Source organism: Sturnus vulgaris, chromosome 19, assembly GCF_052056855.1.
Source record: "Sturnus vulgaris isolate bStuVul1 chromosome 19, bStuVul1.hap1, whole genome shotgun sequence".
Classification (NCBI taxonomy): domain Eukaryota; kingdom Metazoa; phylum Chordata; class Aves; order Passeriformes; family Sturnidae; genus Sturnus; species Sturnus vulgaris.
The window spans coordinates 5,283,803-5,307,266 of record NC_142261.1 but is presented as its reverse complement, the minus strand read 5'-3'; the positions used below and the strand labels follow the sequence as shown (position 1 = coordinate 5,307,266).

The 23,464-nt window shown below is 41.1% G+C and overlaps 1 protein-coding gene across 2 annotated transcripts in view; it reads left to right on the top strand.

Moving 5' to 3' along the window:
- The first annotated feature begins 65 nt into the window (after nt 1–65).
- The window catches only part of TTC28 (tetratricopeptide repeat domain 28), a 108,571-nt gene continuing 85,172 nt past the window's right edge, over nt 66–23,464 (top strand). For both annotated transcript variants that reach the window (XM_014874936.2, XM_088176324.1), the window contains exons 1-2: nt 66–149; nt 5,887–6,165. In XM_014874936.2, the coding sequence (XP_014730422.2) occupies nt 66–149; nt 5,887–6,165 (363 nt within the window). The remainder of the gene's footprint in view (nt 150–5,886; nt 6,166–23,464) is intronic.

The following is a 23,464-nucleotide window of genomic DNA, read 5'->3' as shown; positions in this document are numbered from 1 at the left end:
ATCGGCCTGGCGGGGGCGGCGGCGGCCCCGGCCCCCCCAGGAGAAGGAGAAGGAGGAGGAGCGCGATGGAGCAACAGGCGCCGCCGCCCCCGGCGGGGGCCGTGGCGGTGGGCCGGGCTCGGCGGGAGCAGGACGCGGAGCCTCCCCGGGTGAGTTGACGCCGGACGGGCAGCGCCGGAGCGCTCGGGGAGGCGGGAAGGAGCCGGCGGGGCCGGGCCGGGCCGGGCACGGGCGGCGGGGGAAGGCTGCGGGGCGCGGGCTGGCGGCTGTCCCGGCACCGAGCGGGAGGGAGCTCGGCGGGGGCGCAGGCCCGCTGGCCCGAGGCGCTGTGAGGGGCCGGGCGGCGGTGGGGCAGCTCCTGGCGGGGTTCCGGGGACTCCAGGCCGAGCGCTCGGCTCCGCTTGCCCTGGGCACCTTGGGGTGCCGCGGGTGACCGCGCTGCCGGGGAGCCCCGGGGCGGGCGGGGGTCCCGCCGCAGTCCCGGCCGGGTGTGCGCGGTGCGGAGCGGCGGAGGGCCCGGGCCTGGCCCCAGAGCGGGGCTCATGTGCCCCGAACGTGCTCGGCCGCCGCTAGCTGGAGCGGGACCCTCGCGAGCACTGAGCTCGGATGTCGGCATGGGCATTGTGCTCGCTCTGGCGCCCCCGTAAACAAACTCGAATCCCGTTAAAATCTGCAAAGTTTGAAGGTAAGCGCGTCAGGTGTACTCGGCAGCACTGCAGAGCTCCTTACCTCTCTGCAGTGGTACGGAAAGTTGTTATGAACTTGGTTCTAAGGGCTTTGTTGCTGAAAGAACTTAGAAGCTGGAGGTTGGGTTGAGTCAGCGCGTCTTGGGTGACAGCAGATGTCACCACGAGTGTGGCTGTGCCCGTGCACTGGAGGCCGGATTGGCGATCAGCGATGCGCGGTGTGATCCCGCTCCGCTGCCTGCGCTCCCCTGGGTTGATGTCGCAGCCAGAGGGACGCCCCGGCTGCCACCGCTGAACAGAGAGTGGAAATCCGGAGAGCTGGGTGCCTATACCTTCTTGTCCTTCTTCCTCCTCTTTCCTTGGTGTTCTTCATAATTTAAGTGTCTTTCCTTTTTCTTGGAGGTTCTCACAATATAGATAATAGCTAGATAATAGCTCTCCTGTGTTTTCTTCTGGTGTGAAACAAGAGCTCTTCAGGTGCTAATGGCACCCTTTATAGGCTCTTTGAAATGGATATGTGGCAAGTGGATAAATTCCTAAATGGATGAGTGGATGTGCCCTGAATGTTGCCCTAACAGGTGTTCCTGGAGTGAGGTTACTGTTCATGCCTGGCTTTTGCTGAATTACTGGTTCATCACTCCCTTGTTGCTGCCTCCATCTGGCTCACAGGCAGATCAGAGGGAAAGATCTGTTTCCTCACTGATAGTTTGTAATTTAATTATATATATATAATTATTATTACAAATAACTAGACTTAAAATTCTGTATGAACCAAAAAGTACTGTTTAAATTTAAGCATGGATTGCATAGTTGTTATTACAATTTTTAGCAACATGTAGTATGCCTTAAATTAGGGTGGATCTGACTGCTGTCACAAGTGCAGGTCTCTCCAAGCTCAGTATTGGAAACTCACAATTTCTTTGCATTTGGAAGAAATTCTTTAAGAAAAACCATTTTCTATAGAAAATTTTATTTAAGCTGCAGTTAAGAAAAAAAAAATCAGTTTCCTTCCTGTCGATAAGTTCTTATCATCCTGCAGTGGCTTAAACCTCCAGTTTTGGTGGTCTTCCATTTCTTTCCACACTATTTCTGTTGAAATTCTGCTATGTTTAGGGGAAGGTTGCATGTGGTTGGCAAGGTTTCATATCTCTTCAGGAGTGTGGTACAGCCTGGCTGAAGTGCTGGCTGCTGGGAGGTTTCAGGGACAGACTTCACGTGCTTTATTTATTCTTGAGCTCTTGTTGAAGCTAATTTCTATTTCAGAAAAACAGTAATACCCTAGAATATGGGGAGAAAACATAAAACCATTTTACAGATTAAAATATAAGTTGGGTAGAAGTTGTCATAGAAAGGAAGCTCAGTTGCTGATTTTGGAAACTTGTATTTAGCATAAGTTACTGTCACTCTTTCTTTTCAGAATCTCTTAGGAGTGCCAATTTTTCTGCTTGCCTCTTTTTATTTTTTTACTCTTCGTAATGCTTCAATGAGTTTCTTGCGCTATTTAGATAATTTAAAATATAAAAATGCTACATATCATATTTACAGTTCTTTTTTGAAAATTATTAAGAAATTTTTAAGAAAGGTGTCTTAACTATGGGCTTGCTACCTAAGACATCATCTATAGAAGGCATATGTATTTGCATGATGTAGCATTAAATAAGAAGAATTACATATAAACCAACAAGCTCTGAGGTGTAACATTAGTGTTTTGATAAAACAATTACTTTTGTACCGCATTGTTTTCTTTAATCCTCTTGGAGCAGAATGGGGATTTGCTATTATCTCTTCTCACTCATCTTACTGGAACTCACTGGGAATCTGTTCCCTGTGGCTTTCTGGGTAGCTGTATGCTGTCCAGACACGTCTTTCAATGTGTATGGGCACTTCTTTTATTTGATGGATGTTCTGAAGAGAGGATTAAGTTTAACAAGCTTGATCAGTAAAAAGTTCTTGTAGGATAAGTTTTGCTGTATATTCAAGTTCCTGTTTGCTTTGGGGGTGGCTGGGAGTTAATTTCTTCTTGAGAATAAAAAGACCAGAGAAGATTGTGTGTGTTTTAACACTCCACTTGCATGGCCAGCAGGGTTGAATCCTGAGCATCTTCTGCCAGAGGAGACTTTTTCACCAGTGAAGGAAATTGCTGAGTCTGATCTGAAGCAGATATTGTGGAAGCTTCTGTCTGATGTGATCCCTGTAGTAGGAGCTGATTTCTGCTGTCTTTTGCTGGTTTGGAGAAGTAATGTTGAGAAGCTTGTGCCATCTTCTACTTTATTAGAAATATATGAGCTTCTAACTCAGACTTTCTCGCTAGATCCTCTTCTGCACTTCATTAGAACCTTATTTGTTCTGCTGCACTAAGAAAATTCCTAAGCATTGGTTTAGTACATGCAAGCACCTTGTGTAGCAAAATGTTAGGCAGCCCAAATATTTGCATTACCATCACCTTCCAGTGTATTAACAGGAGAGGAGCAGTGGTGACTGGAAAGTGGGGATGACTTTCTAAGGAGTACATTTTGTGGGTTGGTACCATAATCATAATCTTTTTTTATTTGTGGTTTGAGTGCCAGAGTGACTCAGTTTTACTGTTTTAGGGTTTTTTCTTTTACCTCATGATGTTTTACTGCCTTACGTAGTTCTCATGATAGCAGGAATTAAGCAGTAACATATTCCACAAATTATCATAGTTTCTTTTTTTTTCATGAGATTATTTAGCGTCACAGGATGTTAGAGACAGAAACCACTTCACTTGGACCGAGAGGATGTCTCCTCATGGATTCTCCTTGTTGTTACAGACTCACAGTATGATTCTGGAAGGATCATTAACAGCTTTGTGTGTTCATTTGTTTGTGCATAATAAACTGCCAGAAAAGACAGCTGTTGTTGGACTTGTCTCACTGGTGCTCCTCGAGGTTGTGCTGGGTGCTTTGTGCCCTGGCAGAGGCCCCACTGCTGTGGGTTCAGCAGCTCTTGGTGGTCCTGGGCGCGCAGCTCCAGGTGGCAGAGCAGCAGAGTCCCTGTGGTCAGGCACAGGGGTGGGTGAGATGCCACTGCTGCCCCTGAACTCTCCAGAGTGGGGCTGGCTGTGCCTTTGCACCAGGCCAGGCGTCCTGCTGGAGGCAGTTATGGCCACAGCTGGTGAGGAATCTATTTCTTGAAATATTTATCTTTTATTTCTTGAAATATTTATCTTCTGAATAACAGAAGTTCATGGCTAGTCGTGCTACCCATTCATTCTGAATATGATAGAAGTGTGGGAAATCCATGACATTCGGTATTTTTCATTGTCCCTGATGCAGGTCAGTGACCAGGAAATACACAGGGAGGGAGACAGCAGCCACCTTTAAAGACACGTGAAGAAACTGCTGTCCCTGGCACCTGGGTACTCACCAGCCCTGTTTCCTGCAGTACCTCCAAGCCTTCTGGTGACTGATTACCTTCCTCAGGGTTTCCTCATCCTTGTGTTTGGACATGTGCCTGTGTAGTAGCTGCTGAATCTTTGTATTCAGTTCTTGCCCTCAGGTCACAACAGACTGTCCCTGTGATGAAGTTTATTGTCACATGCTCTCAGGTGTGTGAGTTATTGCACTGCTTGAACGAAGCAATGTGCTCAGCACTAGCATTAGCAAGAGTACTGTAGAAAAAGGAACCTCACAGATGAAAGGAAATCAAGTTTTGGTTCCACAGTGACCATAGCTCAGTCTACTACGGGACAAGAAACAGTACATCTACTGACACAAAGGAGATTTGGATATTAGGAAAAATATTTTCATAAAATCCTGAAGCAGTGTGAGAAGATTGCCTGAGTAAAGCATGGAATCTCCTTCAAAAGAGAAGTTTAGAAAAAGTTTGGACAAACACTCGAACACTGTCAGAAAAGAATGGATATAAAAGAAAAATAAAAAAGCAGTAGTTTCTAACTTGATGCTTTTCTATTGTTGTTATTTGACTTAAGGAAGAAAGGAAAAAAAAGAAAAGTCTACAGACCAATTGATCCTTGTGACAGGATGTCAGTTTGCAGCTTGCTTCCCTTTCCACCTTTAAAAATATGCCCCAGCTGGCTCTGGTAATGTATTTAAGCCCTGTGGTTGTTGTGTTGTGGTAACAATATGTGATATTCTTAAACTTTTTCAATCTGCAGGACTAAAACTAGATGACACCAATCATAATTATAGTAGTCTAAACCTTTAATGAATATTTTCAAGTACTTTGTATGTTACCATATGTATTGTATTGCCTGTTGCCAAATATTGTTTCTACACAGCTCCCAACTGCCTTGTGTTCAGAGTTGGACTAAGATGTTCTGAGCTTTTGAGTGTCCTTGGGAGAGAGTAGGGTTTGCATGACAGAAACAGCTACTGGCTGCAAAAGGGTGGTTGAGGAAAATGTGCAATGTAGCAAGTTAAATAAGGAGAAAAGGTGCACCACGGGCAATGGAACTAGGACTTTCTACATCTCACATTAAATGATGTCTTATAATTAGAAGGCTTAAATTTTTTTTCTTTGTTATTTTGTATTACTTGGAGTTGACAATGTGAGAAGGTGCCTGTGCCAAAGATGACTGTTCCATTATTAAAATAAATTGTATGTCCCACTTACTTCTGTGAGTATATGTGGTTCTGAAAACTCCTCCTTCCCTTTTCAAATATGAACAATTTGCAGCTGCATGTTGTTGGATGTAGAGGTTTGTGAGCAGAGGTTGTGCTGCAGGTTCTTTGGTTTGAAGAGATTTTACACATTTTCCCATTGTCTGTGTATGCCTGTGCTTATCTCTGATCTACATATCAAACTTCAGATGTACCAGCATCATCTTCATGTTCACAGCTGCCACCTGTTCTCTACCTGGCAACTCTGCTTAGTGTTGTAGAATAAAATAGCATGGCTGAGGAGAACACTTCTGAGTGTGTAGAGTGCAGCATATATAAACAGACTGCAGCTGCTCTTGTGTCTAGAAGACATCATTCATAGGGAATGATGTGTTTTGCAAGACTCTATTAGTCCTGTACCCTCAAAAAGAGATTCAATGGATAAACAATTTACTTTTTTAAGAATCTGGTTCTGAATTCATAATTTGCTCTGCAGTGGTGCTGGTGGCTTTAATTTCTGCTGTACAGTTTCTAATAGTTTGATCTCCTTTATTTTTTCTCTTTCTGAGTAGCATTTCTTAACACTAACATACAATTTCTCCCTTTCCCCCTCCCAGATTCCTTTCTGTGGATCAAAATCCTTCAGAAGAAAAAGTCCCGACAGTCCCATGCTGAGCAAAGCTGAGTTTGTGGAGAAGGTTCGCCAGAGCAACCAGGCTTGCCATGACGGCGATTTCCACACGGCAATCGTGCTCTACAACGAGGCCCTGGGGGTGGATCCTCAGAACTGCATCCTCTACAGCAACCGCTCTGCAGCCTACATGAAAATCCACCAGTATGACAAGGCCTTGGATGATGCCATCAAAGCACGACTCCTCAATCCCAAGTGGCCAAAGGTAAGGAAGTGATTTTGTCCTCTGGGGAAGGAGGAGCTGCTGTGGGATTATTGGTCTCGTGTATTTCTGTACTAAAGTATGGTTTTGCTGAAAGTTCCAGATAATAATATATTTTCTGTTTAAAAGTTGTTTGACTTGAATTACCTGTTGGGTATTAAACAGTTTTCTGTGTAAGCATACTGTTCCCCAATGGGAGTATGCTACTATTTTACTGTTTTAACACAGCATGGTTCCTGGGTTGTGAAGACCAGACATCTGTTTTAATGTTTAATGTAGCCAGCATTCATCAGCATCCAGGAACATGTGGTTCCAAAACTTTGAGAGGTAGCATAGAGATTCTTATTAGTAGATTAGAATGATAAGGCCTTCCAGAATACTGTTCAGAGTGTTTGTGTCTACATTTTGGACAAACATTTGAAGAAATATGCATCTTGGCATTCTCAATAAGACCTGACTATGTAAGGAAACATTTGTAAAAAGTAAATGATGTTGGTTGCCTCTTCCTCCTGGGCTTGCTTCCCACCAGCTGCCCTTGATTGCTCCAGTGGCTGCCTTGCCTTGGCCAGTGAGGGCCAGCCCTTTGTGTGCTCATTGGTTTTAACAGCATCTGCTCCAGATTCCATTTCTCCTGTCAATCCCTCATACATCCTTATGAGCCACTTTAGCTAAAGGTGCAGATTAAGAGCGAATTCATCACCCAGGTTCCTCTCCTCAGAAATTAGAGCAGGTGACAAGCATGGTGCTCTGCACCAGCTAAGCTCCAAACTATTTTTTTTTCTCTTTCAAAGCAGATCACTCTAAGGTTTGTATTTGGATTTGCAGTTGTTTATTAGCCTCTAGAAATGCATTTTCATATGCTTTCTTAAGACTTGAATTAATCCACATTAGAAGAACCTGCTTTGTCAGGGAGATGATTTATAAACTTCTAAGTTATGTTATTGTTGAGTGGTGTTTTTTTGGGGGGGGATTTTTCTTTGGTCATTAACTGGTTTGTATTGCTGCATGTCATAAAAAGTTTTGTATGAGGGACTCTGTTTAAAAGTAGAAAATTTCGTTACTGTCATTAAACTCTAGCTGCCCAGCTTGGTTGGCTGCAGGTGGGTGAGGAGTGTAAACCCAGAGTGCCTGTGCTCAGTTTTGTATCCTGGTTCTAAGAAGTCTGGTAGTGATTTAATACAAAGTTGACTTAGATGAAAAGTTGTGAAAAGGTTTCATACAAGAATACTTCCAAAATGCCAGTCACAGAAGTATAACTACCTTTGAAATGATCAGTGGAAAAGACTTGTGGATAAAAGTAGAAATGGAAAAAATTTATGAGCTTAAAAAGGCTATCTGTGTTAAATGAAGGCAGTTAAATACAGACGTAATAGACTTAGGTATTGATGCAGTACTAAGGTGAAATACTAAAAAAGCCCTAAAACATTCTTAATAATAAAAAAATGAGACTTCTTTTTTTTCAGGTACACCATATCAGTGAGTTTAAAAAACATGAAGTAACTGTTTAAATTCTATTTCTGCTATTAAATGTCTACCTGACCTTAAACAAACTCTATTTCTTTGTTTATTCTTGCTTTACAAAAAGTCAGAAGTCACTTCTACGTAACATTTTGAGCCTCACTGGTGGAAAAAGTATTGGAAGACTTAAATGAAGTTGCTGTGATGACATAGCATCTGTTCTTGTTTTATTCCATCAGTGTGTAATGGATCTCTTTTTCTGTGATACAAAATGTTTATATACTTTACAAGTTACTATCAGTTGGCAGTGGAAGAGTCAGCATAGCTTTTGCAGGCATCCTGTCTTGAATAAAGCTCAGCCACAGCCACTGGTTGTATCTTCCCTTTTATCTTTTCACAGTGGTATCTTTAGTTTGTCAGTGCATCACACACTTCCCTCTTTTCTTTCAAACCTTCATAATCCTGTTTGGAACCTTGTCTCTGGTTTTTTAACTTTGAAAGATTTGGTGTTGGTTTTTTTCATATCATACCTCAGTATTTTGCTTCAGAGGCTTTGTCTCTGCACTCTTTTGTTGTCATGGTTCTTTTAAGACTTTGTATGTAGAAACAGATTTTACATTTCACTTGGGTTGAAGGTACAGTAGTAAATATGAGATGAATTTCCCTTTAAGGCCTTTCATTAGCTGGATTGAAGGTCAAAAAGGTGTTGAGCAGAAATGTTTTGTAGGGGTTGGAGTTTGACTGTGCTGTCTGCCTTCATTGGCACAGTTGTGATAGAAGTCTCATAAAATTGGCTTGACTGGCAGTGTGGCTTGGCTTTTAGAAAGGAGAATGATGCTCTTACAGTAACTGAAACAATGAAAACCCACAGCTGAATGAATTAATCTTTTATCCTCTGCATGTTCATTCCACTGGAGTTGTGATGTTCACACCCTTCTACATAGTACTTCCCTTTCACTTTGAATTGTTGTTTCCTCAAATCATCTGCAATGACTCTAGATTTTAGAAGAGAATGGAATGAAAAATTTTACCAGAGTCTGTTTGTTACTGATTTGGCAGCTCCACAATGAGGGTGAGTGTTGGCTTAAGACATTGGGGCCATTCACTGCCCCTGTGTCTTCATTCTATGTCCTGAATTTGGGTTAGTTTGGTGAGGACTGGTTGCTTCTAGTTTAGGCTAGATATTAGACAAAAATTCTTCACAGAAAGAGTGGCTCAGCATTGAAATGGGCTGCCCAGGGAGGTGTTTGAGTCACCATCCCTGGAGGTTTTTAAAAAAAGACTTGCTGAGGCACTCAGTGCCATGGCTTGACTGGTAAGGTGATGTTAGGTCACAGGTTGGACTCGATCTCCAAGGTCTTTTCCAACTTAGTTTATCCTGTGATTCTGTTTTCCTCATTTACAATTTCTTAAAGGTGTATTTGGATTTTTATGACATATTTAATCCTAATTTTAGCCAGAACAAGGAAAGGTGTACTTTGGGGAATGAATTAACTAGTTTGGCATTTCAGGAATATCTGATACCAGAAAATGGGCAGTGGTGTTCAGAAGCTTGGAGGAGGTGCAGATGGTCCAGTGCCAGTTTGCAGTGTCCCTAGGCAGTACAAGGATGTTTATTTCCTTATGTGTGTTTGTGTAACTTGTCAGCCTGAGACAAAAGGAGGGCTCTGTCTGAAATTGAATACTTGTATATTTCAATGTCAACCTTTATTGACAATTTAAAAAAAAAAAATGATCTTTACTGATAGAACAGAACTGGGAAGATCAAAACTTCTGCATATCAAGTCTAAGAGAGTTTATTAATTAGCCAGAAGAGGGAGCTTAGTAGGGACAGCTGGTATTTGGTTTGGAAAGCCTGAGTTTTAAATACAGAACCTGACTTCCTTTCACTTAGGAAGTCTAAAAATTAATTTGAATGCAGTTTTTTTGAGTTTTGAACTACTAATTGTAAGTTTCTATATTTCCTTTCCTCCCTTGGGTACAAACTACATTTCTTGGGTAGTTTGTTAATTATTACTTTTTCGCTCCTACTCCACTTAATGCTTGTTAACATCAGTTCAATACAATCTGTGGCTGAAGTCATGCTCTTAACATCCCCACCCCAAAATCTTCCTTTAAGGCATTAATGAATGTTGGGTAATGAGCAGGTATGTTTATACACATGCATGTGCATATCTATGCAGCCCCAGACACGAACAATGAGAAGGTGATTGCAGAGAGAAACATCAGATGTCTTACAGACCCCAATAACTTACTGTGTGTGGCTGAAACATGTTTATAACAACTGCACATAAACCTGTTCATAGGCTTTGTCTGAGAGGACTGGATCGTGAGTTCTGCTATTTGAAAAATATTTTGTGTGCATGGCACTGAGAAATGCAAGGATAACAGAATATTTCAGGCATTAAAGTGCATTTTGGAAATATCCAAGAGAAATCAGATCAGGCTCATTTTGTTCTTTGATTTCCCACTAAACAGTTTTCTTTGTTTTGCTGTTGATCATGCTCTAGAAAATTTTTATTCTATTTCTCTTCACAGCTGTACAGCCTTAGGCATGGTACATGAAAATGGAGGGATATATATTATGTGACTCCAATACCTGAACAATCTCTCCTTAGTTCTTGCTGATTTTGAGATATTTTTAAATCCTCACATTATAGGAAAAATGCCGTGGCTTAAATGGTTTAAATTTGGACCTAATTCTATGCTAAAATGTAGATTTCACTACCCGAGTGCTGGCTCAGTGCTGTGACAGCTAACAAAAGGTACAAACAGCCTACTGCTACTGAACAATTAACTGGGTTTTGGCATTGATTTATTCTCTTCATCTCTCAACAGAAAAGTTGTTCATTAACGGGAGATGAAATGACTTTGTCAGACTTGAATACATTTAGCTAATAGGTACATTCACAGCCTAAGACAAATGGAAGCAAGAATCACAAAGATGGATGTTTTCAGCACTCTGAGGGGTACCTTGATTTTATTTGATTTCTTTGTGTCCTGTGTGAGTAGCAGGATGCTGACTGTACCAGTCAGTGACACTGTTCTGTTTGAAGCCCCAGGGACTGGTGCTTGAGGGGCAGCATTCCCTGAAAAGCACAGTGGGTTGCTGAATGAGAGGGGGCCAAGCTGGCAAACAGATCAGAAGATCAGGGTTCAGTAATGATCTCTGATTATTGCAACTGTTCAAGCCACTAGGCAGGGAAAAATGTTATTTCTTAAAACAGGACCACCTTTTTGTATCAACCTTTTTTGGAGCTGAAACACCTTTTAGAAAAAAGTTGAATAGTCTGGAGAATGTAGTTGATGCAAAAGGAATGCCCTGTGCATATGTAATTCAAAAGTAACTAGGAAGAATTACAGCACTTTTCATCAGGCATAGATTTCCCTTATGGTCTTTGTGTCTCCTAATTTAATATTATTATCTCACTTAGAAAATGTGGCTTAGTATCTCTAGTGGAGAAAAAATATGAAAGAACAGACAGGGGAATTTGGGTGTTTGCAGTGCAAGAGGTGTCGTCTCACTGTGGGGGAATTTGGCAGAATAGCTTGCACTGGTATTTTGTTAAGTGACTCCAGCTGTCAGTCATGTGAGCAGCACTTTTACAAGAAAAAGGGACACTTGCATGTCCACTTGCACTGCTCCTGACTGCTTGCCCAAACCTTCACATGCTCTAACAATCCCTGACAACCTCAGAGTTTCTCAATGAATGCAAGCAGAGTGCCGACCCTCAGTCTCATGTAAAACTTTTGAGCAAAGAATGTGGCTTGACCACATAACTTTTTTCATGAATAGACCTCTTGTTTTTAATTTGATGAGCAAGGAACTTTCCAGTCCTGTCCTTCAGCTTACAGTCTGTCTTTAATTTGCAGAAAGTTGCATTCCAGTTTTTCAGACATAAAACCATTTAACAGACTTTTTTCACTTTGCTAGAACTTGTGTTATGTTATCGTGAGACTTGTGCATTTCTTTCTGTCTTTTTGTATTGCAAAACCACAGCATAGCTGAAGTTGGCTGGGACCCTTGGAGATGAATGCAGGGTCAGCTGGAGCAGGTTGTCCATGACATTGTCTGGTCAGCTTTTGAATATCCCTAAGGGTGGAGACTCCACAGCCTCTCTCAGCAACATGTTCCTGTGTTTGACTACCCTCACCAAAAAGTTTTCTGCTCTCCTCCCCCACTTTTTTTCTTTTTTTTTTTTTTTTCCCCAATTAGATACTTAAATAATGAGCATCCTGTAATATTTTGACAGCTCTGTGGAGTTAATGTTTTTCCCAACAGTCAAGTCCACTGGAGAGGTATTCTCTGTACCAGAAGTGATGGTTATAGCATTGCTGGGGGAAGACTGCTGTGCAGATGAGTTGTATAGGTTCTCCTTTCCCTAAATTGTTAAAATTACAGAGCAGTAGCAGTGCAACATGAGAGCGAGGGACAGGGACGTAGTGGACCAATGACACTATAGTTAGGTCATCAAAAAACACCCAAACATATTTTCACATGTAATAGTTGTCTGTATTAGACAAGTCAACAAGAAAAATTGCTCCTTTCTAAGAAATTGGCTTATTGCCTTAGAATTGGAAAAGCTTATAGAGGTATTTGAGTCTCAGCATGCAACAAATCAACACAAATTTTCCAAGCACTTACTGTAGGGTTTCATTATTCCTTCTTTTGTTTTCTGGAAACCTTTTGTATATGGAATAAAGCAACTTAAAATTTTCTTTTATGGAATTAACTGCAGTTATTCTACTTAGTCTAAATGCTGTAATGTAAATTTCCCTCCTGGAAGATGCTAGTTTTTTACCCCACAGTTCTCTTGCCACTGGAACCAATTATATTACAGGAATATATTGCAGGAATGGTATCATGGTTTTTATTCCTTACATATCTGAATATCCAAAGCACAAATGCACAAGTAATTCTGAAATGAAGAAGTGAGGATTGATCTGCAAGGGTGATATTTAAGAAAAAGTATCTTGTTATCTGTTCACCGAGATTCAAGCTCATTATTACTGTTTAGCATTTTAAGACATTTGGACTGCCTTCATTTATTTACACAATTCTGGGTTTTGTACCCCATAATTTCAGACTAAAACCTTAGTATGTGTTGTTACCTCTTTTTCTCACCTACCCAAGCCTTGAGGAGTTAGTTGCCAGATGATTTTTCTGCTCGGTTTTTGGTTCTTCAGTTGTTTGTTCCTTCAATTTTGTTATTCTTAAGAATGAGATCTATATTCCTTGTTTTTACTCAGCATACAAGGACTGAGTTTAATTCCTTTGCTAGTATTACCATATTGGTGAGTCGTTCTGAAGTTGTGGAATTGTGGATTGGAGTGATGAGTGGAGAAATGAGTGAAGCACATGAGAGGGCGCTCTGTGCTCAGGCGTTCAGCCTGGGATCTCATTTCAGCTCATGCAGATATTCACATATTTTAGATACTTTTAAGTGGAATTTCATTAATTTCTTTGCACAGTTGGTGCTGTTGTTGCTGCCCGTTGTGTTTGTGTGACATGAGGCAAGGCAGTGCTGGCAGATCCAGCTCCTGAGGCTGCAGTGTCACTGATGCTCGGCAGCAGAAGGAGAGCAGCTGCTCTGAGCTGTGCTTTCTGAAATGGTTTGCTTTACACTCATGTTATTTGTGCACATTTGGGTTTCTTTGCTTTTTAATTGTTTGCTCTAATTTTGTTACTCTAGTGTCTGTAAGACCCTTATCCCCATCTAATTTTCCTTTTGCTACAATTACATTATTTGCTGCTTTGATTAATCAAATCACCAACAACTGTGTCTCAGATGTTTTTGGTTTTATTCTGCAGCAAATAGTCCTGTTTTCCTTAGGGTTTGCCATCCTGGGTTCGTCCCAGCTCTCTGAATTTATGCTGTAGTTTTGGTTGGCCAAGGACTAGAATTTGTGCAGCACAAGGCAGACTGCCTAAGAGGTTGTGGGTTAAAAGGAGTGCATCAAGCCCTCCTCTCCTTTGAGAGCTGCCCATTGGTGGCTGAATGACAGTAAAGAATAGGAGAGGATTTGAATGAATTTATGGATGCTGTACCTGGTTTCGCTGTAATAGACAAAAATGCTATTATAAACCTGCATTTCTTGTTTGGGTATACAAGCTGGTGCATCATGATATTTCTGGATGTCACTGGATCCTCATCACAGACCTGTAATCTCAACTGGTCTCTGAGGAAATTAAATTAAATGGAGAGTTTGTGAGAGCAAGTAGACAGGAGAAAATACTAAGAATGGAGAAAGCAGGAAATTGCCTTGACTAGCAAGTCAGTAGGAAGCACTCAGGGATACCATTTACACGGTGTACTGTGCTGTGCCAAGGGCAAGAAAACCCAAGCAATTAGCAGGGGCCTTGCTGAGAGCTCTCTGACAGCTGAAAATACATCCAGGGCTTAACATTCCATCTTCCTGGCCTTATAGTGCCAGCAGGGGTTTGTTCAGGTCATTCCATCTCACTCGCTGTAGCCAAGTCAGATGTGAAGTGTCTGTGATCATGTACAAGCAGGAGATGCAGCACAGGGATAATTGCTGCATTAAGCACAGGCATTTTCTGAGACAAGAGCATGATGACAGTTCAAACTAATGCAAACAGGGACGAGGTTTGTGGCAATTATTTTTATTTCTATAAACCTGTTGTTCTCTGAGTCACTGCTCCATTTGTGTCTGAGGGCACTGAGGTCTGAACTGCTGGATGAAGCAGATGGCATTTCCCTTTTGCCACAAACATCTTTGTACATGATTTCTCTTTAGCTCCAAAGAGGAAATTATAAAGCCCCTTGTGTTACATGGGACAATAGAAATAAATGATAGTTCAGCTATTATCCACTAACAGAGAGTTTACCCTTGAAGTTTAAAAGAAAGGTTGAACAATATTGTAATTTCTATCGTGTAGTGAATAGACACTCTAGTTTCAATTTTATTTTCTAGATTTATGTTAGTGTTGAACTCTTCCTTTATTCCCTTCACTCAGGAATGTCAAGTTTGTCTCGGTAGACAAATAACTGAATTTCTCCACAAGTTCTTAGAAGTCTGTTATGGACACAAATTTTTTATACTCTTCAGTGGAGTTATTTTTGTAATTTCTGATGACTTTACCAGAAATTGGCAGTGGTATGCAAATTCCTGTATTGCTTTTTTTCATTCTAAAACAGTTGAGGAACCAGGTCATAGAAAAAATAGATCATATGAATATTGATGTATATAAAAATAATAAAGGCATTTTTCTTTGTGTCCAGTATTTGAAACTGTTCTCCCCAGGCAGGATATTTGATGACTTTTGTTAGTCTTGTCAGGGTCAAAATTCTATTCCATGTGCTTGATAGGTGTATAACTGAAAACTATTCCTTTAGTTTTTCTTGTGTTAGAACTAATACAGTGCTCACTTCCCCTAGTGGAAAACTTATTTTTTATTTAGACAAGTGTTAAATTAATGGTTTTATGATTCATTTTTAATGAAGTTCTTCAAAGATGTATACCAAGCCCTAGATATTCTGGATGTTAACAAAGGGAGAATGTAGTTGGATGAAACATTTGTTAATAGAAGCTGGTCTCATATGGGAAGTGGAAAGAAACTTTCTTGAAACACTGCATTAAATGAGTACTTCAGGCATAATTTTCCAACTTTTTTCAGGGTGAAAAAGGAGGTTTAATTTTTTTCCATGGGTTATGTAATCTGTATTTTACTCCTTGGGGCTATCTGCATGCAGGCTTTTGTCCTTCACAAATAAAACACAAAAAACAGTGCAAGACATAGCAGAAAGTGGAACGTGAATCATACAAAATCATTAAATAATTTCACGGTAATTTAATAATTACTAATTGACGTAATTAAAGGTGATTTTATAAACCCACATCCTCACAAGCACTGGGAACCACGTGTCCCAGAATCCTAGAATCATCTCCTGTCTCTTGGAGAGAGAGCTCTGCTCCCTCCAGCTGACAGAAGGTGTTGGCTCTTCTGTGAGAATTGCTGTGCTGAGACTGAAGGGCCACGTCGTGGAGTTTAAGCTCTGCTGGGTGGGAGATGTTGAAGGAAACAGGGAATGTTTTCCTGGCAAACATGTCAGACAGCTGCCAGAGATTTTCTGTCAGAGATTTCTGTCCTCGAGGTCACATTTGAGCTGTTGTGTCTTCATTGTCACTGATGGACTTCTCGAGAACTGAATTTCTGAGCCCGTTTGTCCTGTGAAGCCATAACATCTAGTGGAATTCAGTTTCATGGTTTTTCTAAATGTGTGAAAAAGCTGGTAAAAGGTGGTTTTATTTCTGTTTCCATGGTAACATTCAGTTCAGTGTTTGCTGGACAGCTCCCCCGTGAGTTGGGCAGAGCATGGTTGGGCCCTGCCTCACTCTGTTGGACTTTTGTAATAGCTCAGGATAGGAATTCTGGACATTTTATTTCATTTTTATTTTTTTCTTGCACTGTAATTCATTCTTAATTGCTCCAAAATACAAAATAATGGTTCTCCTTTTCTTCTCCCTTACCAGATGAGTAGGAACAGCTTTTGTTGTAAGTGTAACCTTTAGCCCCCCTCCATTATCACACAGGAATATCTGTAATCTTCTTGATTTTCATTGCTTGGACATCTTGTTTTGGCTCTGATAGCTCTCCTGCAGTGAGCCACGGTGTTACTGGAGGTTTGTAATCACTAAGAGTGATTAATTTTAATGCCAGTTGCCCTGAATCCTCTCCCATGCCTTTAGAGATACATGTCAAGCTTCAAGGCCTCTTATTCATTTAAATCTTTGTTGGGAACACAGAGTAGTAGTCTCACTCCAGAGAATTCAGATGTGTGATGTGCTCATGTTTATTTTATGGTGATACATCTCATTCAGTTGCCATTGTTACCAGGCTGTGCAAGGAAATTACTTTTTATCATGAGTAGGGTGGATAGGAAATGCATGCAACTGTATTTCAGGGAGTAAATTTTTCATGGTTATAGCCCATGGGTACTAAATAAAAAATGTCAGCTTCTTGGATTTGGTTGCACTCTAAAAGTGTGCCGAGAAATTAATGGCTTCTGTGACTGTTTGGGAAAGGACAGCTACAGCACTGAGCCCTCCTAGGCTTAAAGCAGAAAATATGTGCACTTAACTCAGATGGAAATGTTTGGTATTGCAAGGTACAGTTACTGAGGCTTTGGAAAGCTGTAACAGAAAGGGAATGCAGCAGAAAAGGAATGTGGATAAGAGGAGCGTGTATAGTAAATTTAGCTTTCTAAAGAGCCTAAATTAGTGCTCCAACGAATAAAAAAGAAATCACTTGCCTGTATGGTTTTGTGCCCTCCCACATTTGTTCTGCTTGATCTCACACTTGGGCTGCACTGAGCGGGGATGCTGATCCTGGAGTCTGCAGAGGGAGCAGCAGCGAGCATCGAGCTCTTAGTTAATGATCCAAACCAGCAACTCACTCCTGGCTCAGACACATCCATTGTCTCTCGTGCTCTCACACAATTTCTCCTCCTCCCAAACACTAATGCTTTTGTTCTTCTGTATTCCCACACAAAATGGTGTTTATACTAAACAAAAATGAAAAAAAAAAAAAAAAATCACAGAAATGTAATTTTTATTGTTTGTAATTTAGAGTGCTCAGTACTGTTAAGTACAGCGATAAATCATATCTGGAACTATAAATATTTTTATGCATTTGTAAATATGGTGCACATTGTGTTGGGTTTGGTTAGTGCTTAAGAAAAACAGGAAAAATTAAAATTTGTATGAAAATAACCATCTGTATTTCACTAATTAAAAATTTACAGCAGCTTCTGTGAATTCGTGTTTTATAAAATCTCAGTGTAGAACAGAAAGAAGCAACTTGAATGTAACAGATCTACAACTCTCCATTCTGTTAATCTGAGTTGAAGACAGTTTTGCCAGGAAGGTAAATGCAGTGAGCTCACTGGTCTTTCAAATGCTGAGGCCTCTGAAGGGCTTTTGTATACATTTAATTGAATTTTTTGCTTTCTATCATGGTAAAGAAGGTACATGTTTACATTTTACTTTAGGTACCTGTGTGAGTCTCTATAGTGCTACACCCCCCTAAAATTCGAGCAGTACAACATAAAGAAAGCTTGTTATCTAGTTATTTTCCTTACTTTGGGGTTGCCCCAGTCCCTTGGCCTCTGAAGTGAACAGTAGCATTGTTCAAATATTCACACTTTCAGTATTGTGTAGCCTTCAGGTTCAGCCTGAGGTTGCATTTGAGGAACTGACTCTGAAGGTGAGATGCTCACAGTTGTGTGGGAATTTCATCAACTGTTTTTTTAGTGAGGTGGCAGTAATAAAGGTGGAGAAACACACACTGTTGGTGATCTGAAAGTACAAAAATTTTATTGCTGGAAATACACAGGAAACAGGCACAATAAATTTTTTTTACTCTTGAAATACTTCCCAGCTTTTAAATAGCTAAAAAAAAACCTTGAACAATATCTGGCAGGTTTTTATTTTACCTGAAAACAAATGGAGGATATGAATATTTGTCTAGTAATACAGAGCAGGCTAAATTTGCTGTCAAAAATTTAAGCAGATGTCCAAAACAACTGGTTTTTATAACCTAAAGGACCCCCAGACACTTGCACCAACAAAACTTGTTTTGTTTTTTATTCCCCGCTCACAAGAATTAACCATCTGCTCATTAGAAGTGTTACAAATGGAAGAGCTGAAATGGGGCTGGTATGGCTTGCAGCTTTTTGGCAGCTGCTGAGAGACATAGTAGGGTTTAGTAGTACTTTTCCTAGAATCACAGAAGGGTTTGGGTTGGAAGGGAACTTAAATCACACTTGTTCCAGCCCCCTGCCATGGGCAGGGACACCTTCCACTATTCCAGCTTGCTCCATGCCCTGTCCAGCCTGGCCCTGGGCACTTCCAGGGATCCAGGGGCAGCCACAGCTTCTCTGGGCACCCTGTGCCAGGGCCTCAGCACCCTCAGAGCCAGGAATCCCGAGTGGCATGGAGGTGCTGATGTCAGAAATAACAGAATGTATGAGCACAATTTATATCCCAGCAATGCCTGTGTCACACACACAGTGAGGTCAAGAGGAGACCTCTGCCACATGTCACAGGCAGTGGACAATAGTGGACACCCTTGGAAGACTCAGTCCTTTGGGAGCTTCAATTCCATATTCTGTGCTTGTTGTAACAGAATTCAGGAAATGGCTTGGGTGGGACAAGACCTTTAAAGGCCGTCAAGTCTAAATGTCTTTAAAGGAAATGTGCATCTCTAGGAGGTGTACAGATTTTGGAACAAGCTATGGAACAAGATATGGAGGAGATGTTATAACTGAAAAATTTTAATTTTGGTGCCTGAGTGGGACATGTGCTGAGATCTGTTCCTTCATGCAGTTTGCTGGCTGTAATGTTTGAGGAGCACATGGACAATGTGTTGAGGTGCCTAATATCTCATGGCTAAACCCTTATCATGGCTAAGATGCCCTTGGGGGCATCTCAGAGCTACAGAAAGTGACAGTTTTCAATATAATGCCAATAAACTTTTAGCAGCTCTATGTTTACCTGCAGTCTGCTTTCCAAATAAGTTTCAGTTATCTTTGTAGTCAAATCTCTTTTCAAGTTGTTCTGAAAAGTAAAAATCAAATAAATACATTTTCAATTCTAGTTTTTTGATACTGCTATAATAGGGTGAACTGGGGAACTGGCTGATGCATTTCAAAGGATTGAGATAATTTTTTAATTAGTTTGATTGGACATGATTACAAATTTAGCTGTGAAATAAGAACATTCCTGTTTTTACATAACTAAATAGTAGTTGATGCTGAAGAACTCATGCTTAGAACACTGATAGTTTTCTGAAAGATAAGTGTGCTAAATAAAACTGACCTTGATTTTGAAATGAGCAAGGGTAACTGCTAATAGAGAAGATGATGAATTAGGATTATTGTCTATTGAGCTGGTACTGGCACCACCCACAGCTGTCACAGTGGTAGCCAAGCTGCAGGAATGGAGAGCACATCTTCAGGCAGGTGGAGAAGCTGGGTGGACACAGCTATTAGAGGATAGCCTTGATCACCCTCTCTATTTTGCTGTAGCCGTTCCAAGAGGGTAATTAATCATGTTGGGCTGTGTCTCAATCTAGGGTTCATGCACTGCATTCTAATTAAACTCATTAGTGCTCCATCTCTGTGATCTCAGGATAACTTTTCTTTAGAGCTTCTGTAAAGACTCTGTCAGGAATAACTTGCCATGAAAACAGGCAGGGAACTGAAATTCAGGAACATAAATTTCCTTATATTGCTGTTACAAGAGAGGAAGGACCAGAAATATTCAGGACTCCCTGAGTGAAAACAAACCACCCTGTAACAGTCAGAATAAGATTGACTCTTCCTTCTTTCAGTGTTTTTTAAATCTGGTATTTCTAAGGTCTTTTACTTTATCTGCAGTTGGGATTCTCTTTTTATCACGTATTTCCCTACCAAAAGTAAAAAGGAAAATACATTATCACTGGAGTATCATATGTGGCAATTAATTAATCTGAGATTTTTCCAGGGGAAGAGTATAAACAAAACATGTACACTTCAGTGTGAGAAACACTACATAGTTACGTGCATATAGCATTTTTAATCTTTATTAATATAAAGCAAATTACTTAGTTTAAACACTGGTCATCACTGGAAAAAAGCCTAAAATAATCAATATTTTAAAATAATAATACTGGATGAAAAGGAGCTCAGGGGTGTTTACTGGGTGACCTTTCCAAGGCTGCTCTGAAGTGAGTGGCAGTAGCCACAATTAGTGAGTGCAGTTACCTGGTGCCAAACACAGCAGCTGGGCTTGGGAACCTTCAGTCAGGGGGCAGGCAGTAGGAAAAAATGTCTTTTTCATTTGGGAGGGCAGTGACTTGAAATCCTGCAAATGCCCTCATTTTTCTGTTCTGGAACATTAGACTGATATCTGGAAATGCTCTGGTGGCAAGCAAAGGAGATGTCAGTGGAATCACTGTATCTAGAAATGCAAGTGCTGTCTTGGGAGCAGTGGATTTATGGGCTGCTGCTGCCTCGAGCCAACGTGCCTGGTACTTTGTGATAGACCTGGCTTCTGCCTTTGTCCTATTGCTGTGGATAACCTCTGAGTGACCCTTGCCTGATGAGAGAGTTGGCTCTTTTGCACGAGATCATTTTGCATGAGAAGAAAAGTGAAATTTGTCATTTTGAAATATCAATCTGTTGCAATTTTTCTCCACCCTTGGACAATTAAGCCCTATTTGAGAGGAATCAGGCCTGGAGTCCTTGTTTTTCACCTCTGTTAGTGAAATTATTGCAGGGAAATCTTGCAGCCTTATCTCTCATTGTGACTTCATTACCAAGTTGCAGTATCTGTATGTCTATTTCCTTCTGGCTGATTAGTTTGGGATTGATAGCAGGAGTTGGAGCAGAGAGCCAGTTTTGGTAAATTCCAGGCTCTAATCGTGCTGCAGTTCTTGGCTCCAGGGCTCTCCACCAATGAGTGTGTAAGTCATGGACCTTTGATCTTGGCATTTGTCTGCCTTTCTTTAAAAGGTTTTGAAAGATTTTGAACATGAACATTTTTCAGGTAATAGAATTATTTTTCTTCTGATTTGCCCTACAATGTAGAACCTATTTTCTTAAGTGTGCCAGAGAGCTTCTTCGCTGCTGAGGCAGTGTTAAGTAATGAGTATGACACAAGATGAGCCATTAATCCCATCTCCAGAGAACAATCAATCTGTACAATGCCACCTACGATTACCCATAGCAAAGAAAAACAAATGTAGGTTTCTTTGGGAAATACAGATTTCCCAGTTTTCAGGTTGTTAAAGAGTTAAAAACCCACTGTGAATAAAAGGAAAAAAGGGTTGTTCTGCTGAGAAGTAACTGAGTAGTTACAGCCTTGTGCAAAGAGAAGCTCTTTACAGGCAGGATAGAAAAGAAGCAATTTAGGAATGATTTGAAAACTGTTTTTGAGTAATGGGTGTGAGTGGGAGAGAGTGCAGCACAACAGATGAAACACCGAACAAGATTTTGCAAGGGAAAAACTTTTGGGGCTGGAAGTTAGCCCTGTTCCCCCCAGGGATGCTGGGGCTCTGTTTTGGTGGTCTGTACAGTAGAGACTGCTTTTTGGCAGGCTGAGGAGTGCATGATGTCATGGGATGCAGAGCACATGCACGGAGAGCCAGGAACTGCTGTTCGCGCCGCGGCGCTGCCAGATGTGCGCGCTGGAACGCGCTCTGAAAAATGGGAAAACCATCTTTGTAAAGATGCTGAGAAATGTCCTGTGCTGAGCCTGCTCTCAGCCACGCTATGTGCAGAGTACAAATATGCTCCATGGGGTTTCTCAGTCCTGGAGCCCAAGTCCTGCCCTTGGGAGCAGCCCATGTAGAATGCCTTTCCCAGTGTTTTTCTGAGATGAGCTCGGAGAAATTCCTTTTTTATCCAGAATACATACTGAGGGCTTCTTCATAGGAATTACTCACAGCAGAGGAGAATCAAAGGAATCTGTTGATCCAATTTTCACTTGTACTTCCTATTAAGAATGGTTCCACATTCCAGCAGAGGCTCTGGTGCCAGACATTGCTCTCTTTACTGATGCACAGCTCTTTCTGCGGATTAACTGACCTCCAGGAATTATTTAAATCTCTTACCCAACAGTGCTTCACACGCAATAAAGCCAAAGGTGGGTTTAAGCTTTTCTGTATTTCAGGGTGAAAACACGGGGTTTTTTCCTAGATTTTTTTCCCCTGGATTTTGAGGTCAACTGAAAATGTTTTTATTCAGTACAGAATGTGTTATCTGGTCATTGGTGTACAGAGAGTTAAATATAGCTTCGCTTCTCACTCCTTTTGCACAGGCTCTAATTAAAGGGAGGAGGGGAGATGCTGGAAGGCAGCAACAGGAGAACGCCTACAGAAAGTCAGGAATTCTTTATCCAAGTGGAACAACATTTCAAGCTTGAGAAATTTTTTCTGTTTTATGTATTTTTTTTATGTTTACTGATGATTTTTCCTGCTAAAAGGATCATTGCTAACTAATAGTATTATAATCTTGCTGGTCTGTGTACAAGACTACAAAGAAGTCTCCTGCAGTAGTCACACGGGTAAATTGCCACTCTGGAATCTTTGGAACTGTGCCATTCTGAAGGATCTGCTTAAGGGTACTCTTGATGGTTGCCTCAGAGGAATGTGAGATCTGTGAGTTGCCAGAAGGCTCATATTTTAGACTTGTTGAGTAGAAATTGTTCTGCTGAGCTCAGAGGCTGTACCACAGCAGGGATCTGGGATGCCCAGGCATTTCTGCTGTGCTGGTGAGGACTGGTGCTGGCAGTGAGACCCTGTCCTCAGCATATGATGGTGATTCTCCAGCTGGAAAAGTCAGGAGGAAAATTGTGTTCTGTGCTGTTTTAATGAGGAATAGCACAGCCCTCTAAGTGTCCCTGTGCTTGGATAGGTGTGATTATTGCTCCCAGACTTCAAGGCAAAATCTTCTAACAAGTGGCATCAGAAAGGAGTTTTCTTCCTCATAAACAAGATGCACCATTTGTGTCTTCATCATCTTGTAGGAGATGGATCTACAAGAGGTATGTTCCCAGATTTTGTCTCTTTTAGAATGACCAGGACACCCAGCAGAATAAATTACTGATTTAATAGGCCAGGCTGTTAGATTTTGGGACCAACGTGTGTATCTGATATGGGGTCCTGTAGCACCTCAGCTGAGGCTGGCAACAAGAACTCTTTATTTTATTTTTTTAAAATTAACAGATTTTTTAGCAACTGATTTTTATTGAGCCTGGAATTATTTGGAATAGACCATTATAAAACCATTTCAGTTTTAGGACATTAAAGTCATGGTTATTAGGCCTCAGCCTTTGTACA